The sequence below is a fragment of the Peromyscus maniculatus genome, chromosome 23 (assembly GCF_049852395.1).
Source record: "Peromyscus maniculatus bairdii isolate BWxNUB_F1_BW_parent chromosome 23, HU_Pman_BW_mat_3.1, whole genome shotgun sequence".
NCBI lineage: Eukaryota > Metazoa > Chordata > Mammalia > Rodentia > Cricetidae > Peromyscus > Peromyscus maniculatus.
Genome location: NC_134874.1, coordinates 62,505,428 through 62,524,135, shown reverse-complemented (window position 1 = coordinate 62,524,135; position 18,708 = coordinate 62,505,428). Strand labels below are relative to the sequence as shown.

Below are 18,708 nucleotides of genomic sequence, written 5' to 3'. Positions count from 1 at the left end.
ACTAGTGAGTTCACAGCTGAAAAGAGGTGGCATTTTCTGAGGAGGCCGAGAACCTGGAGTGTAGAATGTCATGCCTTCAAGGTGTCTCTGGCTTCTTCCACCCTTCTCAGTTTTCTGAAGAGGTGCTGTTAGGGAAAATCAACAAAGAAAATATTCAGAATCAGTTTTGCTGTGCCACTGTCAAGAAAAATCAGGGACTATTTATCCCTAGTAAACAAAAGTTAAGAAAGAAAACACACCCCATGAACACCCTGGCTGCTGGGGATGGGGCTCAATGGTGGCTTACTTGCCTAGAACATAGTGTTTCTGCACCAGCAGCTCCTTCTGCAGGAGGCTCTCTTCCTGGGCTGTGGTCTGCTCCAGTTCCACCTGGAGATTTTCAAACCTAGGGGAGGAAGGCAGCTGGGGCACAAGCCTGGTGGGGACCTGCCATGTCAGCTTTTGAGCCCCCACCAGCTATACTCAGCTAAACGGTCGAGCATTACCTTTCAGCTGAGTTCATTCCTTGCTTGCCTTAGGGAAAAGGGTCAGAGAGCACCTGGGCAGGATTTTTTTCTCAGCTTTTAAAAACTGCTAGAAGTTGGACTGGTAAACATACTGTGCTGCATTAGAAAAAAAAACAGCATATTTCTCCAACAGTCCAAAAACATCATTTTGGAGAAATATCAGTATGTTAAAGTCTTACGCACAGTTCAGGAAAGATATCACTGGCCTTGAATAGATACCAGGTGAATGTGAATATACTGGAAAACTCTATGCCTGCCCTCTAGTGGAGTCTACACGGCAATGCAAAGAAGGCTCTGGTTATTCCTACAACTTAGAGCCCTGCATGGGATTAACTTGTCAGCTCCTCCTCTGTTTATGACCAAGAGTAAATCTTCTCATGAGAAACTTATAAACACTGCAAAGAGCCTGCAATCCACGGGAGTGTGCTTTATGCAAATTAGCAAAAGGTGGACACTTCTCTCTAAACCTGATGTTCCTGATGGAAAAGATGCAGGAGGACACACTTTCCTTCATGATCAATGATCCTCCTTTCTAGGTTTCTGGCTGCCATGGGAATATTTGTTGGGAGATCTAATCTAAGAGATGAGATACTAGAGGATACTAGAGGTCTCAGAAAGGAAGAAGAGGACACAGTCCCCATCAGACCAAGGAGAAAGCATATTGCTTCCTGTTGACTGTGCCAGCAACGACACTCTGAGGGTTTCTTTCCCTGGGGTGGCTGGCAGCTTTGCCAATTGACAAAACACAAAGAGGACGGAGATGCAGGTACAGTGGACCCACTTGGATCCACCTGCTTCTGGAAGCCTGGGCTCCTACCTCATCTGGGACACAGTGAAGTGATGCTGCAGCTTTAATGCCAAGTCCCTTTGCCGGGTGAACAGCTCCTTCTGCTTCAGCAGAGACTGAAGATTTTCCTCAAGTCTTTGATGTTCCTGTTCATTAGAAGATTGTGTTTTTAGGGGAGGTTTCCTCACCATGTACATAAACATGCATTCTCTCTCTCTCTCTCTAGGACATACATGTATATAGATGCACACATACAAGCAGACTACATGCCATCCACACTTAGTTTCCCAGATGACTCTTATGTAAGAAGAGATCACCTGGGATACTATGGAGAACAAAGTTACCTTTCATTAACCTAGAACCTCTCTACCCATATTCCTGCCCGGAGGCAGGAAACACAGGATGCTCTGAGCACAGGGATGTGGAGAAGATCATGTACTTTTACTAAGTTTTGATAATTTTTCAGTTTATTTTTATTTTATATGTGCAGATGTACAGCCTGCTTTTGTGTCTGTATAACATGTGCATGCCTTGTGACCTGGTAGAAGAACTCAGTGTGCAGATAAGTCAATGCAGTGCTTGCCTTGAAATCCTGTACACAGACAGGTGAACACCAGGGTTCCTTGATCTGTAATCTAAGCTCTCCTAGCAAGTTCCCCAGTCTGTGCATTGAAGGCTTAGTTCCCCAGCACAGGACCACTGGATGGCAGTGGACCAGCCCCTTGCTCTCACTCAGTGCTTCCCAGTACCTCAAGGAGGGCAGCTTCCTCCTAAAGAAGCTCTGTATACCACAGGTTGCCTCCATTTAGGCCCAAAGGAATGAGCTCAGAAAACTAGAAAATCTCTCCAATCCGGAGTCTATATTAAACTTTCCTCCAAGTAATTTGATTGTGTTAGGGATTTCTTTGAGTAACAGAAGGTTGACTAACTCACTGCCAAAAGACTGCATATATTATTCCATACTTAACAATATCCCATGGACCACATTGTATGTTTGCACTCATCAGTGATGGGTATCTGAAGAGTTTGTAGCTGGACTGTTCTGATGAGTCCTGCTGTATCCCTGTTGTCCCATATTCTCTGTGGACAACACTTTCCATTCTGGAATCATTGCTCCATCTGAAGTCTGTAGATCCACTTTCTGAATAATTGCACATAGCTTCTCACAGGGCTGCACCATTTTACACTACTAGCAATGTCTGAGAGATCACACTTCTCCCAACTCTCCATCAGGCTGAACTTAACTCAGTATGAAGAAGTTTGGAATAAAAGCAGTTTCTGAGTGCTGCAGAAAACATGGAGTGGGTACTTGAGAGTATGATAAGCCTAAGCAGTGCCCTGAGACAGCCTCTTCTCACACTTCAGCATAGCTGTGGGACTTCTGCTGGGCTGGGATGCAGCCACAAGCCCCTCTGCAGTTCAGAATTTCTCTGAGAATAAAGTCCAGGACAGCTCCAAGGGCAAGGTTAGCTGAACCAAGTTTAGTCAAAGGTGAAAGGAAAATGGCAGCATGCGAAGTGTAGAAAAACAAAACAAGTGCAGGGAAGTCATCAGTCGCCAGCCTCCTTTCACACAGAGGAGAGGGACACAAACCTTTCCTGCCTTTCCTGCCTCTCAGTAGCCTCTCTCTCACCATCATGGACCCCATTACTTTGTTTTTTTCCAGAGGATTTCTTTGCAGAAATATAATTCTTCCCCTACATATACCTGAAAAACTTTAGCTTGAATCAATTTTATGTCTTATGTTGTAATTAGTTGTGTGGACATGCAGAAGGATGGGCAGCTCTGCTTGTTCTTTGACTGTGGCAAAGTGGTACTAACAAGATTAGGCACAGTACTTTCTCATTGAAATCCATCTCCATCATCCTTAAAGATGTTCCATTGTTTCGTGACAGAGTGAACATACACTTAGAGGCTCAAACACACATTCTCATTCCACAAAGATACACATAGAGACAACACACACACACACACACACACACACACACACACACACACACACACCTACCTTTCTTGAATCCAGAAAGGCAAGGTAGAAGACTAGAATGTTGCAGCACCTTTTCTACTCCAGGGGGAGGTAGTGGGTCCTCCCTGCAGTCTACAAGCCTCTTAGACCCAGCCACGCTCTTCTGCCCTGGCCTGAACTTATTTCCCTTCCCAGGGAAGTTCTTATCACCAGACTCACTGATCATACAGAGAAGTAACAACCTCTGCACAACTGAGTTGGACCACACAAAACCAAGTGCTGGGGGAAGAGGGTCGGACATGAAGCTTCCCGATAGATTTAAGTTGAATCATCATAGTCTCCTCACTAAACTTACCGAGACTCCTCCACAGAAGACATTAACAGCACCAGAGACTAGAAGTCACCCATTGTCAATACCAAACAGGTTTTGACCAGATTACAGTGCACATTACATGAAAACAGGCCAGTCAGTGGAAGGCTACTTAGATCATCCACAGGACTTTTCTAAAATGCAGCACTCTATACAACTATGAGTTGGACTCTGTCCTAAGAGTGAGCTTCAAAATATCAGGTTCCATGTTGTGAAGCCAGTAGACAAAACAGACCTTTTCAGGGAAGTTACCTCTATGGTGTGAAAGAAAACAAGTCTACTTCTTTATTTTTAAAGTAGCTCCATTGTTTGATTTTTGTTATTTATTATAAGACACATTAATTCCAAAGTAATAAAAATGTTTAAAAATGAAGACAAACCTATAAGTCGGTTCTTTTTCTGAACAAATGAACCATTTAACAATGAAATGAGACAGAAAAAGACAGGCTGCTCTACTGTGAGGAGACAGGAGATACAAAGATCTGTGGCTATCCAGCTTAGCCAGAACAGAAATTTTCAGGTTCAGTGAGAGACTCGGGCTGAAGGGAATAAGGGAGAAAGCCACAGAGGACACTTGATGTCATCATCACACCTTCCAAAACACGCACAGATTTATGCGCCCACACACAGGCATACTCACACACAGACACAAATCCCTCAAATCATCACTGATCAGAACTCAATGAGGAGGACATGACACTGTATGAGGATGACATTGCCAGTTGGTTTTAGACTCCTCACAGTAGCTGTTATAAGTGAGTCCCACAGTTCTGCATCATTTGGGACTAAAAATGCCTGGAGAAACATGCTGTGTCTCTGCAGGCTATGTTGATGCAGTTGGCTCAAATCTGTCACCCTGATCCCCGCCTTTCATAAGCCCTTGTCACATCCCTGGTCATCCATTGAGCTTCTGAATGTAAGATCCAGGATGGGAGAACTGGCCAATGCCACTCACAGCAAACAGTACTGACAAGCTGTTAATTTAGTTTCTGTCACTGTGAACCAAGAGCTTGGCCAGGTAAAGAGAACACCATGGCAGTCTGGGAACAAGAGGGTAAAATGTCATATGACAACCCAAAAGCTGTCTAGGAGCCCCGGTCATTTGGCTTTTTCAGGGGGTGTTCCTCCTTCCATGCTGTGTCTGCCTCTGATCTCACATGACCCCTGCCAAGCAAATGAGACCCAGACCCTTGACCTGACTCACTCAGATCTCTCTGGCTCCCATCATAGCACGGCTCCTCCCATACTGACATACAGGTGAGTGGTATGTGATTGACCCATCTCCCTCAATGGGCTGTGGCTTCCAGCAGAGCAGTAGGGTTTGCTTGCTCTAAGAGACTAACTCCCAGAAAGACTTGTGAATGATCACAGAAGTGAACTATTGGATGGGATGGGTCAGGTGGAGAAGTGAGTAAATGGTTGCATGGGTGTGAATATATGTGTGTGTATGGTCAGACTGGTGGCCAGTTTGGCCCTGCTGCTTCAACCTACCTGCAGCTGCCTTGTCCAGAGGTCATAGATCTTCTCATGGGCCTCTTCACCGAGCCTCTTTGCCTCCTCACAGGACTCTTGTAGTAAAATCTGTTCCCCCTGCAGCTTTTTCTTGTCATCTAGCAAGATTCTCACTTTCTCCTTCAGCTGAGTCTGTTCACTCAGGTGCTGACTGTAGAGGGTGCTGAAATATCACAAAAAATGATGATCTCTGCCTCCATCTCCCACTCCTGCCTCCTAATACCATGATTCCTGCAAGGTCCCATGTCCCCATCCCCAACAGACCTTTGATGGAACCCACATTAGTCATGGCAGCATCACTCAGGTGCAGGCCAATGTCAGAGAATAGCCCATTCCAGAAAGATTTACACTACTTCTGAAGACCCTGACAGCAAAAGGGATCCATGTACCTCTGAAGACTGGATCTTCTGCATCCCACAAACATACCCTGGTACTTAACTGTTCACAGTATTTGGAAAATATTAGGATGTAGAGGGAAGCCATGCTCTGAGGGAGACAGAAGACACATCAGGAATACTTTCCATCCATGTGTCCGAAGAAACCAGCTCTCTAAGTTCCTGCCAGAGCCACAGAAACCATTCATGGTGCAAACTATGTTTTCTGTCTAGAAGTTCCAGAAGCTGACAGGCAAAAGTTGGGAGGGGCTATCAGACTCTTAACACTTAGGAGAACTCAGTCTAGGAGGCACAAACCCAAGAGCAATAAGGCAGGCTGCTTGCTAAGAGGTAAACAGACTAGAACCACAGCCCTCACTTTGGTTTAAAGGTGGAGAAGGGAAGAAGATGCTGTGGGATGTCTTTCTGTATGCCGTGAATATGTATTGCTTCCATTGGTAAATAAATAAGCTGCTTTGGCCTTTGGCAAGGCAGGAAGGAGCTCGGCATGAAAGTCCAGGAGAGACAGAGAAGAAAGGCAGAACTGGAGGAGATGCCAGCTGCCACCCAAGGAGCAACATGCCAGCAGCCTGGCATTCAGCAGCCATGTGGGAAAACACTGATGAATAGAATTGGGTTAATTTAAGATGATAGATATAGCTAGGCTGAAACTTAAGCCATTGGCCATATAGTTTGTAAGTAATGAGTGCTTCTGTGTGTTTATTTGGGATCATTTTGCTGCAGGAGGCAGGTGGGACAGATTCCTCCTGGCAGCAGGGTCAGGCAGGACTGGAGAAACTTCAGACAACAAGAAGCAGTCCTTACCAAGTTCTGGAGTCCACCCAAGTCATGCACTCAACAGTAAATTTTGGTCTCACTCAGCTCTGTGCATTTGTACAAGGCCTCACTAATTTCTTTGGGTATTTTCTTCACATCTGACATATCCTTCTTATGCTCTGTGTTCTGCATCTCATTATCCGAATTCAGCCTGTGGTAGGGCATAGCCCCAGGAGCAAAGAACCCTGTGAACACAGGCCTCAGGGACCCCATGAATTAAGGTTGCATTTTGCACTACCCAAGTCTACTGGATGTCACATCCTGAATCCTATGTACTGGAAACTCCTCATGTGCATTAGACTTGCTACCCTGCCCCAGGGCCAGGAAAGGCTGGGTGTCAACAGGGAGGGAGACAGGGCTCCATGAGCTCCCTCAGTAGGCCTAGAGAGGTAGACTAGCACTCTAAAAAGGTCCATCAGTGTGGGCATACCTGAAAACTGTGATGACATTTCCACTGGCATGAGAACAGAAATGCTTGTCCTTACAAGGATAACCAGAACTCATCATCAGTATTGCCATGCATGAGGCACTCCATGAGGATGGCTTTATAAACTCACAAGGGGATTCCAATGGGGCACCAGGGTGAGCACAAAGACTGAGAACAGTGATGCTCAAAGTGGAGCTCCCTGGTCTCAGCCCTTATATCACCTGAAATGTTTGAAACAGGCAAATCCTCAGGCCTACTATCAATATGCAGCTCACAAGATCTGAAGGGACACACACACACACACACACACACACACACACTTTAAGCGAGCCTCTCAGAGACAGTACAGAAGACACTGACACCAAATCCTGAGCACAAAGAGATGCATTTCCCCAGCAGGGCAAGCATGGCATTGGGAGCCTGCCTCTGGATCAGGCAAAGGCAGACAACATGCAGCAGGCTTTTTTCAGCAGTGGGATTTTAAATAGAAAGGTTAAGTCTGTGCTAGGGTGAGTTGCTGAGATCTGATTGGACAGGTTGGCAAGTGCAGCTGAGTAATGAATTTTGATTGTTGCACTTTGGTGTTCACTTTTAAGAATGAGTCAGTGTCCAAAAAAGGGAATGAACTTTGGGGCCTAAATTTAGGAATCTAATCTAATGGTTTATCAAGGGAGAGGGAAGTGAAAAGGGCAAAACCTGACACTGCCATGTTTGCGATATTTGGGCCCCTTAGAGGGCAATTCACATGCACACAAACCCACAGTTAGGATGTCAGAGAAATGCAGGTGGGTGGCATTGTCTCACAGTACAAGGAACAAGACCAGAGAGGAGCTGGGATGGACAGCAGGCCTTCCAGACACACACAGATGGACCAAGTATGACCACCAGGCCCTTCAAGCTGCTCCCAGAGCAACAAGCAAAACTAAATATCTTGTCAAATACAGAGACTCAGGTTAAACTCAGAGCACCCAGCATCTCCTACAAGCCAACACTGTCAAGGTCTCTTGAAATGCATGTTGTGATCTTACACCCTACTGCCCCTCTCTGTGGATTGTGATTCAGGCCACAGGCTCTGGTTTTCATAAGGAGGAAGCAGAACAGCCTGTGTCCCATCTCACTCCTACAGACTTCAGTTCTGCCTCTCAGATGCATTCAGGAAAATTTGTTTGTGCAGGTCACCCTGCAGGTGCAGTTTCCAGTGACCTAAGGACTGCTGGAATTGACACAGTAGGGTCAAGGCATTCACCAGAGAACAGGCACGATGAATACCTGTTGTTCAATTCATTGTTGTAATGGGCCAGGAATTCACGCAGTTCATTCCTGTCATTGGTCATCATCTGTAGCTGAAGTTTCAGTTTTTCCACCTGGTTCAGCTGCTGCTCCTGCTCAATGAGGTAGAAAGTTGTGGATGATGCCTTCCTAGCAGCCCCTGTAGGTACATAAACACAAGTGATTTTCTAGAGATGAATGGCATAAGCCAAGATCATCATGTGCAGTCCCAAGAGGAGGCCTGAGGAAGAGGAAATGCATGGAATCCATTGAAGCCCTCAAAGATCAGAGCAGCTCTCCTTAAGCTGGGCCTCATAAGCCATGCGTCTGTCTCTAATCACTATGGCTACATATATGCCTCAGCCCCTACTGCAGCCCCACTGGCCCTGAAATAGATAAGCAAGGCCAGCCATGTTGGTTTGGAATTGTCATCTCATACCTGATGTGATGCAAGGAAGTCCAGGAGTCCCTAGTGTTCTTCGACTAACAGCCCTCATAACCTGTGTCCATGACTAAAAGGAACTGAATGTCTCAGACCTGGGTACATGGATGGAAACTTTCCCTCCTTGGTATTTACATCAGACATAAAGTGCAACAACATCCCATTCTGATACCGCATTAGTGGTTCTGGGCCTCCTGTTGCATTCTTTGCCACTCAGAATGAACTGAAGGAGGTCACAGCACAGCAGCTGCAGCCTTGACCATCCCTCGCCCTCTGCCAACTAACCATCAGGAATCTTCCACCTTGGATCTGCTCTTTAAGAACCAGGATAAGCAGCATAGGCCCATTGCTTCATGATCACAACTACTGAACCCCAATACTAGAAGGTCAAGTTCTAGCCTCACCTCCTTAGAAAACTCTCTCTGCCAATCAGTGTGATCAGTCTTGCCAACATGTCAATTTGGTGAACTCTATAAGTACTTGGTGAATGCCTCAAGGGCAGTTGGCATTGCCCGGACTCTGGTGATCTCACAGACGATGCCAAGGGCTCTCCAGGATACAATAGAATTTCCAGAGAATGGACTGTTAGGGCCACTGCCAATGGTCATCACCTATCTGATAACAAGCTCTTCCCCGATTCACCAATGGCCAACCTGCCCTCTCCAGGAGCCTTTTCTGAATAACAAGGGAAGGCCTTCAGCACCTCCTCCTTCCAATCCTGAGATCTCTCTGATTCATTAGAATCTAGTTCATTCTAATTCAACAGTTCATCATGTGTGGAGAGCAAGAGTCACTTTCCAAACACTGCCCAAAAATGGCTCTTCTCATTCTTATAATCCCAAGCTAATAAGATGAGAAATTAAGGATTCTAAGAAATTAGCTCAGGATAATGGGGTAGGAAGATCAGTTCCATGAGATGAACAAGAACATTAGAGAAGATCCACGGGGCAGTTACAATGTATTGGAGGGTGGATGATTATGTGGGTCCTGTCAGAACAATGATAAGTCATATTGGAAATGATGGAACTTTTGCTAAAACCTTCAGCAGAACACATTTCAAGCATCATGAAGGTAGCAAAAGTGTTATCAACTACTAATAGGTATGACTGAAAATAATTAAGGACTGGGCATCCCCAGGTGAGCTGTCAGTCACCAAGAACAAATACTTACAGGAAGAGTGATGTCCCAGTCCTGAACTCAAGGTAGAGGAAAGATGACTGGCTAGTGAGAGGGCAGGAACTTAGAAACCTTAGGGGTCACTGACATGTGGCAATACTTGGTGGCTCCTGCCCTGCCAGTGGTTGTTATTTAAAATGTGAGACTCTCTAGATCTGGCCAGGGGACTTTACTCTCCCTGTTATTAGTGACACACACCAAAAGAAATCCAGTGCTGGTGAAGTGCAGAGCTGGAACTGAAACCTCTTTAGTCCCTCTGTGCTTCCTTCCCACTCAGAGTGAAAGCAGAGGGCCCTCAAAAGAGCAGCTTCAGCCTTTAACTTCCCTGGCTCTCTGCAAACTAACCATGGAAAATCCTCAACTCTGGGTCTGCTCTTGAAGAACTCAGAGGACCAGGATAGGCCCATTGCTTCTCAGAAACTCTCCTCTCCTGAGCTCCACTCCTGGAAGGATCAGCTGAAGCCTTCCTCCTTCAGGAGCTCCCCTTCCCTTTCCCAGGACTCACTGTGCTTTCCCCAGAACCATTTGTTTCTTGATGTGTGACATGGAGACTGAAGGCCATCTTCCTTCTGCCTCCCTCTGATCTCCCTTTGCTCGCCATCCTGTCTCCCAAGAATCCTGTTCAGTCTAGTCAGCATGTCTGTCGGTGAAACACGAGACACACCACAAAGGCCCCAATGACAGTTGGTGTTGCCACAACACTGGTGACATCACATGGAATGCCAGGGCTCTCCAGGAGACAGTAGAATGTCCATATGCTGATGTCACATGGTATAGCTATTTCATTCCTGCTACATTCCTCACCCCAAAATGACTTGAAACCAAGGTGCCATTTCCATGAGCCTCTGTGGTCACAATGGGAGCCTTTAGGTAGATCCTCCTTCTAAAGTCAGAAATCTAGCCCTCTGCTTCATTAGAAATTTTATCTAACTGAAGTTGTATTTCATATATATTCCTTCTTCCCAAAATATTCTTTTTATATTCCCATACCGAAAACCTTATAGACCCCATATAACCTTTAGTCCCATATAAACTTTATTTATATTCAAATCTCATAACTTATTTAGCTTTAATGTTCCATATTTTTATGTTAAACTACTTCTACAGACCCAATACAAAAATTATACCATCTCTCAAGACATACTTAAGCCTTTAATTTTTATAAACATATTACATCTTTAAATATCTTTTTCTATTTAATTCATTGAGTTATCTTCTGCTTGAAATTTGACCCAGTTTTTTCTTATCTTAACCAATAATAATCTGTAACCAATTCTCTTAAATGATGGCAAGTATTTGTAACCATTGAACAGAAATGACCAAAATTCATGTTTTTTTTGTCTCTGTGTATGTGTGTGTGTGTAAACAAAATCATAATTTTTTAAATCATAATGTATCTTTAACATTTTTCTATGCATTACCAGGACAGAGAGGGGTTAAAATGGGAAGCCAATGAAGAACTTGGCTTAGGAAGGAAGGGAGGAAGATTTAGATTCAGAGTGTGCAGGCAGTAAACTCCCACCCCCCTACTTCCCCACCTCTGCCTGCCTGTAGAGAGTGTGCATTTCCACCCTCTGTGAAAGCCACAGGAGCCTCTCCTGCATGCTAGTACCAGCCCTGCCTGTCTTGGTCCTGAGTCTGTTCCAAATTCCTTGAGGGAGGCATCTGCCCACTCAGAGCCTCTTCTGCAGGGTCTGCTAACTCTGGGAACTCACCTCCCAGCTTGGGTAATTAGGGGAGGTGCCTGAAGTCTACAGTTATCATCATTGGTTGTGGACAACTTCCCTTCCAATCATCCTGTCCTGCTCCAGAAGTTCACTGCTGAGAAGAGGAAGGACATGGGGAAGGGGCAGACTCAGTCCATATGAACACAGTTCCAATACTGCTTCTATTCATGAGACTCACTTTATCATCAAGATTCTCTTATCATGAGGCTTTTATTGTGCCATCTGTAGTACCTGGGTCTTGGGGAACAGAGCTGTTTGAAATTTGTCCTCCAGCCTGTCCCTTCACCATCATTAAACACACCTTGAAGTGGGATTGACCAGAAAGCAGAAAGCCATGAGACTTTCCCTACCTCCTCTCATCATGGTAGTTGATGACTTCTGAGGCTGTCACTCACTGGATAGCAGTGTATCAGCAGTTGATCCTGTCCCATTTGGAAAGTGGAGTCCTGGGATAGTGCTGACTCTGCCTCAGCTGTTGTCATCGTTTCTAACAGACGCAAATGGAGATGAGGAGTAGAATACAATAGACATATCTGACTCTGAGCATATTCATTCCCAATCTCCCACTGTCCTTTGCCTCATGCCTCTCTCCTTCCCTGAAAGTTTATCCCTGAAGGCTGGTCTCAGATTTCCAGCAATGCTTCTAATTCAGTTCCTCATTGTTGGGTTTTCTTTTTATTCTTCTTTTCCATAGATGCTTTTTTTCTTGCCCTAACATGACATTTGAAGGATAGTGGGAAGGAGGCATCTTAGAGATCTGAGGTCAGGGTATCACAGTGTTCCATTCCTCTGTCCTATTGAAGATGGAAAACTACACTTAATAACTGTGGCATGTAAAAATAAAGAGAACAAAACTGAATTAACATCTTTTTCTACTGGTCCTCAACCAATCAAATCTCAGTTATAAAGGCAAAACTGTGGGGAAATTCTTCCTGTGATTTCTAGATGAAGTGTAAGCATTGTGCTACCCTCAATGCCAAACAGAATTTAGGGAAGGTGACCTCAGTTAAACCAGCAATCTAATCACAGAGCTTGAAATCCTTTTCCTGTCTGCAGCAGCAGAATCTGGAAGAAGAGAAGTTATATAGTTACCCAGCAGGGATACCCATTTGCTGTCTCAGCCTGGATGCCTGTGGTAACAGTTGCAGTAGTAACATCCCACCTGGAAGTCTTGCTGTCACTATCATTGGATCCTGGGCACCCACAATTTCCTGCTCTTCACCAAGTTCTGGATAGCCAGTAAGTGTTTTTAGACTTACTTGATGGGGATGATTTACCATAATCTGAACGTGCATTCGAGGAGGAAGGAGAAACTGAAACTTATCTGTGCTTGATGTCAAATGGTATCCGAGGGACTTAGCATGTGACATAGATTGTAGATATCCATCTTAGAAAGATGTAGCTAGAGTTTATCTGCCTGGCCCACAGTCAGGACAAATCTTTATTACCTGACAGTCCCACAGCCGCTCAGACCCAACCAAGTAAACACAGAGACTTATATTGCTTACAAACTGTATGGCTGTGGCAGGCTTCTTGCTGACTGTTCTTATATCTTAAATTAATCCATTTCCATAAATCTATACCTTGCCACATGGCTCATGGCTTACCGGCATCTTCACATATTGCTTGTCCTGGAGTCAGCTGGCAGTGACTCCTTCTGCCTTCCTGTTCTTTCTTTTCTCCTCTCTGTTAGTCCCACCTATATTTCCTTCCTAGCCACTGGCCAATCAGTATTTTATCTATTGAGCAATCAGAACAATACATTTGCCATAGAGAACATCCCACAGCAGAAAGACCCTGAAACATCTACACATTGTTAGTAACATCTTAGACAATATCAGTGCTCTAGAAGCATGAAAGTTCCATGCACAGAATGAAGCATGAACAAGCATGCCCCACCCCACTGTAATAATGCTATGACCCCATCATAAAGCATGAGGGCACCATCATATTGTGCCACAATACACACATGCTTGTTTCCATACAACACTCACAAATATGTGCCCATATTCATACATTTAAAAACATGTACGTGTCTACAACTTTGCATGCACACACACACAGACACACACATACACACACAGAATTAAACTTTGAAATTAAATTAGATGTACAGTAAATTGGCATAACAAGAAATTAAAAAGAAACAAACAACTTTTGTGGCATTGTTATGCATGTATATGGTATGCATGTTGAATGCAGAACTATGAATATAATTATGTACATATTTTTATAAGTATCTATATGATATACCTAATATGTACAACCATATCTAACTGCATATACATGTGTATATAAATATAAAGATGAACTGAAATCCCAACTCCCAGACACCAGCCAAGGAGGCAGCAGAACTTTCCGAGTGGCTGGCTTGATGTGTTTGCTCTTTCCTGCCTTCAACTCTGAGTGCCTGTTATTTTTCTTAACATTATCATTCATTTGAAACAAAATTCTGCATAAATTTTTCACAATGCCCTTAATATTAAAATATTCTCTAACTTTCAGAACCACAAGAAAACCCTCTAAGGCAGAAAGCCATGAGTCAATCATGAAAAGTACCATGGAATGGCCAATGAGATGGCTAGTTTGCTGGAAGGAAAGAGCTGACTCCTCCTAATTTGTTTATTGACCTCCATAGGAACAGAATGACAAAATACATGGCATGGCATGTATTTTATGTTCATTCTCTCTCTATTGTATATATGTTTTTATTTCCTCATCACTAAGTAAGTAAATAGAGAGATAGATATTATTATTTTAAATACCAATCAGAAGATTTCTATACACTTATCATATGAAATAATTTTTTTTTTTGGTTTTTCGAAACAGGGTTTCTCTTGTGTAGCTTTGCGCCTTTCCTGGAACTAACTTGGTAGCCCAGGCTGGCCTGGAACTCACAGAGATCGGCCTGCCTCTGCCTCCCAAGTGCTGGGATTAAAGGTGTGCGCCACCAGCGCCCGGCTTGAAATAATTTTTAAAAGAATGAAAAAAATCTCATGCAGCTTACAACTGTTGGTAACTCCAGGACTAGAGGAGTCAACACCCTCCCACAGGCAAACATGAAGGCAAAACACAAATGCACATAAATTAATGAATAAACAATTAAATATTTGTAGGAGCTAGTGGGGTCAGGAACCCCACAAGCATCCCACAGAACTAACTAACCTAGGCTCATAGTGATTCACAGACTGAACCACCAACCAGGGATCATGCATGGGGCTGACCTAAGCCCTCTGCATGTTTTTTACAGTTGTATAACTTGATCTTCTTGTGAGACTCCTAATGGTGTGAGCAGGGCTTGTCTCTATTGCCTGCTTTTGGAACCCATTCCTCCTACTGCTGTGCCCAGCCTCAATGTAAGAAGTCATGCCTAGTCTCACCACAACTTGATATAACATGGCAGGTGGATATGCACAGGCGGCCTGCCCATTTCTGAAGAGAAAAAAGAGAAGGAGGAATGGATGGGGAGCAGGAAGAGTGGAGGTGGGGGGAGGGACTGAGAGGAGAGGATGGAGGGGAAATTTTGGTTAGGATGTAAAACAAAAATAAACAAATAAATAAAACTAAATTTATTAAAAAAGAGGGAGAATATTGAAAGTTATCATATTTAAATTTGAGATACTAAAAGAATGTCCCTCCAGGGACATTGCCACTTATTCTAACTTTATAATGTGTTTGCAGTTGTAAGGGATTGCTGAGGATGTCTTTCTCTATGCTGTGAATGTGTTGCTCTGAGTGATTGATAAATAAAATGCTGATTGGACAGTAGCCAGGCAGGAAGTATAGTATAGGCAGGATAAGCAGAGAGGAGAATGCTGGGAGTGGAAGGCTGAGTCAGGAGAAGCCACCACCATGAGAAGTTAGATGTAAAGTACAAGTAACCCACAAGCCACATGGCAACTTACATATTAATAGAAATGGGTTAATTTAAGATATAAGAACTAGATAGTAAGAAGCCTGCCACAGCCATACAGTTTATAAGTAATATAAGAATCTGTGTGTTTACTTAGGTCTGAGCTGCTGAAAGAGCTGGGTGGACACAGGAAAACTCCAACTACAAGGGATAATTAAATCATGTTAAGCATAATTTTGAGCTGGTCTAATACATAATGTGTTTGTGTTGTACTTAGAATAATTACATCATGTTTAGGAAATATTAAAACATGGTTATTGTTTTACATTTGGAAATTAATCATGACATATTAGATATAATTGTGTCTCAAGTTCACAAGGGTGCAGATGTGATAGCTATTTCTGTTTGTCAAATTTATTACATCTGAAATTCATTAAAACCCCAAAATGGAGGGGCATGCCTGTGAGGTATTTTTGCTTAATTTGAAGAGAGAAAATCCACATGTAATCCTGATCTTTGCTTTAGAAAGACATTCCATTAATCTGGATATTGATGGGGAAAGAAACACCTATAACTCAGATGTTGTGAGCCCCAAAACCCCACCTGTAATCTCAGCCAGGCCTCATGCTGGAAGCCCACATAACAAAATGGAAGAAGGGAGTATATTTGGTAAGGTAGTCTTGTAGAGTTGCCTTAAGAGTATAAGCTTGTAAGAATATAAATAAGTATATGTTGAATGTGAGTTTGTGTAAAAGTGTAAATGTTAAATGTGAGTCTATGCTTAATGTATATGATGAAGGAACCTAGGATACAGAAAACAGTGTCCATAGCGAACTGCAAGCTAGCAGTCTGGGCTGTTTCAGAAACTTCAAAAGCTCCTAAGAATGGTAGATGCCAGAGCCACCACAATGGCCATGGTCAGGCATCCACAGCTGAGACCTGTGTAATATCAACACAGCACTGAAAAACCTGAGCTAGCAGCAAAAGCATTGCAGTTTCTATTTGATAGCTAAAAGAAAGTCTCTTTTGAGAGGACTTTGCACCAACCAGCTCTTATGGAACTAACAGCTTTCACCCTGAAGGAAAAACTGACATAAAATGCCGCTGTAACTAAAAATGTCTCTGGCCTGAGAACAAAAGTTGCAGAGATGCTTGTTTGAACTAATTGTTAAATGCAAAAAGTTTTTGACTGTAAAATGTTTCTTCATATTTGGAAGTGGAATTCTAGTACCAAATTTGTTTGAACTTTTTGAACTTACAAAAAAATAAGGTAAAACTCCAAAAAGGTTTTGGTTATGGGTTTCTTCATATTTGGAAGGCTTTTACCATAATTTATTATTTGAATTTTTGGACTTAAGAAGTGACTTGGACAGTAATGATTTCTTAAAAATGGGACAGTTTTAATTTACTTATGCATATAGACTGTATCCATGGTGGTGACTTAGGAACAGTTTTATGGAATTGTGTTAACAATGGAAATGTTTAAATGGAAAATTTTATTTATTTTTTACTTAGTCTCAAGATTTAGCTTTGTGAATGCATATATGCTTTACTAACTGTGGTGATTCATGAATTGTTTTGTGTTAAAAATGGAACTGCTTAAAATGGAGCTATTTAAATAGAGAAATTTGGTTTTTGTCTAAAAAATTATAAAGAAAAGAAGGAGTGTTAATATTCCTCAGTCTATTTAATTTAAAAATATTTTAGTGTTACTTGAGTGAATTAATGTTATGTTTTGTATAGTTCTATTAAGAAATTGTTTTTGTACAGTGTTTGTAAGAAAGTATTAATGGCAATAGTGAGAATATTGCCTTTGAATGTATGTTCGTAGGAATAATAATGGTGTATAGTAATGTTCATGTAAGAATCATTATGTTAATATAAAATGTTTATATTAAAATGTTTACATTAAATTAATTAAATATAAATTTATTGATATTAATGCACCCTTCTTTGGTTAAGAAAGTATTTAAGTTTGATGTGAATACATCAGAAGTTTATCCTATGTTTTGTTAGCAAGAAATTCAAATGGTTATAATAAGAGTTTGCTTTAAGATGTAAGATTGAGAGAATTGTTAATGTGTATAGCAATATTCATATTAGAATTATGTTAACCTTTAAATGTTAATGATGAAGCTATTGGTGTTTTTAAGACTGATGCAGTTGCATCAGGAGTTTCTGGATTTAAAGGGCTTGTGCAGCCAGGACTGCTTTAGTCACCTTAGTCCCATTTTGAAAAAGAAATGCCATCTTTATCATCCTCTACTCCCATACTGGGAGACCTGACAGGTATGGATATTGCTGTGAGCTCTTAATGGGGGCTCATTGTTTTTTATAGATTAAGAAGGGGGGACACATTGGAGCCCATTTTTAGGTTTTCTAGTGGCTTTACCTAGCAGGTATGTGTGGTGGTATTGTGTTCCCCAAAATATTGTGTACCTTAATAAACTTATCTGGGGTCAGAGAACATAAAAGCCACTAGATACTTAGGATAGGCAGTGATAGCACACGCCTTTAATCCTAGCATTTCAGAGGTAGAATTTCTCTGGATCTCTGAGTTCAAGGCCACATTGGAAACAACCAAACAGGGTGACACATGCCTTTAGTCCCAGAGAGCAAGCCTTTAATCCCAGGGAGTGATGGTAGAAGGCAGAAAGATATATAAGGCATGAGGATCAGGAACTAGAGGCATTTGGCCTGGTTAAGCATTTGGCCTGCTTAAGCATTTGGCTGGTTAAGCTTCAGGCTTTTAAGCAGCAGTTCAGCTGAGAGCCATTGGGATGAGGACACAGAAGCTTCCAGTCTGAGGAAACAAGACCAGCTGAGAAGTTGACCAAGTGAGGCAGGCTGTGGCTTGTTCTGTCTCTCTGATCATCCAGATATGTTTATTAAGATACAAAATATTTTAGGGAACACAATACCACCACAGGACTGCATAGAGATTGGACCATGGGCCTGAGTGCAGGTGTCTGAGATGGTCTGCACTTGTCTGTGTGGGGGCAGAGGGGAAACCTTTTGCTCCACGCCTTGGCATTCCTTGATATACCCTAGGGCAGAGATAGTCGACTATCTTGCATTTCTCTCTGTTTCTTCCTCTCTATCCTAACTAATATTTCCTGCTGCTCCTACTCAAGAGTACTCAGGAGGAAATGAGGCAGTGAGGGATGGTTTTTCACAGAGGGGCACTATTAGGAGGGGCACTATTATTAATGGTTTTGTTGGTGTGGATGTGGCCTTAGTGGAGGAAGTGTGTCACTGTAGAGGCAGGCTTTGAGTTCTCATGTATGCTCAAGATGAGTGAATCAGATCACTTCATGTTGTTTCCAAGTCAATATGTAGGGACTTTCAGCTCCGGCTCTAGCACCATGTCTGCCTGCCTGTTGCCTTGCTTTTCACCATGATGATAAAGAAGTAAACCTCTGAACTGTAAGAGAGCCACAAAATTTAATTGTTTTCCTTTAT

General features: G+C 42.8%; 2 protein-coding genes across 2 annotated transcripts in view; one reads left to right on the top strand and one right to left on the bottom strand.

The window, feature by feature from the left end:
• Positions 1-18,708, top strand: part of LOC102925359 (vomeronasal type-2 receptor 116-like) — a 119,500-nt gene that overhangs the window by 22,197 nt on the left and 78,595 nt on the right. The window contains exon 4 of the mRNA XM_076560909.1: positions 12,450-12,632. The gene's annotated coding sequence lies outside the window, so the exon portion shown is untranslated. The remainder of the gene's footprint in view (positions 1-12,449; positions 12,633-18,708) is intronic.
• On the bottom strand, positions 283-10,355 carry LOC121825691 (disks large homolog 5-like). Its single transcript, XM_076560383.1, has 5 exons — positions 10,172-10,355; positions 8,049-8,208; positions 5,121-5,304; positions 1,324-1,439; positions 283-385 (listed from the first exon to the last, which is right to left on the bottom strand). The coding sequence occupies exons 1-5, from the start codon at positions 10,302-10,304 to the stop codon at positions 283-285; spliced, it is 696 nt and encodes a 231-aa protein (XP_076416498.1). The 5' UTR covers positions 10,305-10,355.

What these genes read in the sequence shown, in the direction of transcription:
- LOC121825691 (XM_076560383.1), bottom strand. Translation starts at nt 10,304, where the DNA reads ATGCTGACTAGACTGAACAGGATTCTTGGGAGACAGGATGGCGAGCAA. An exon ending in ATGGTTCTGGGGAAAGCACA is followed by an intron (nt 8,209 to 10,171) that starts GTGAGTCCTGGG and finishes ATGTACCTACAG; the next exon opens with GGGCTGCTAGGAAGGCATCA. An exon ending in TCTGGACAAGGCAGCTGCAG is followed by an intron (nt 1,440 to 5,120) that starts GTAGGTTGAAGC and finishes TCTAATGAACAG; the next exon opens with GAACATCAAAGACTTGAGGA.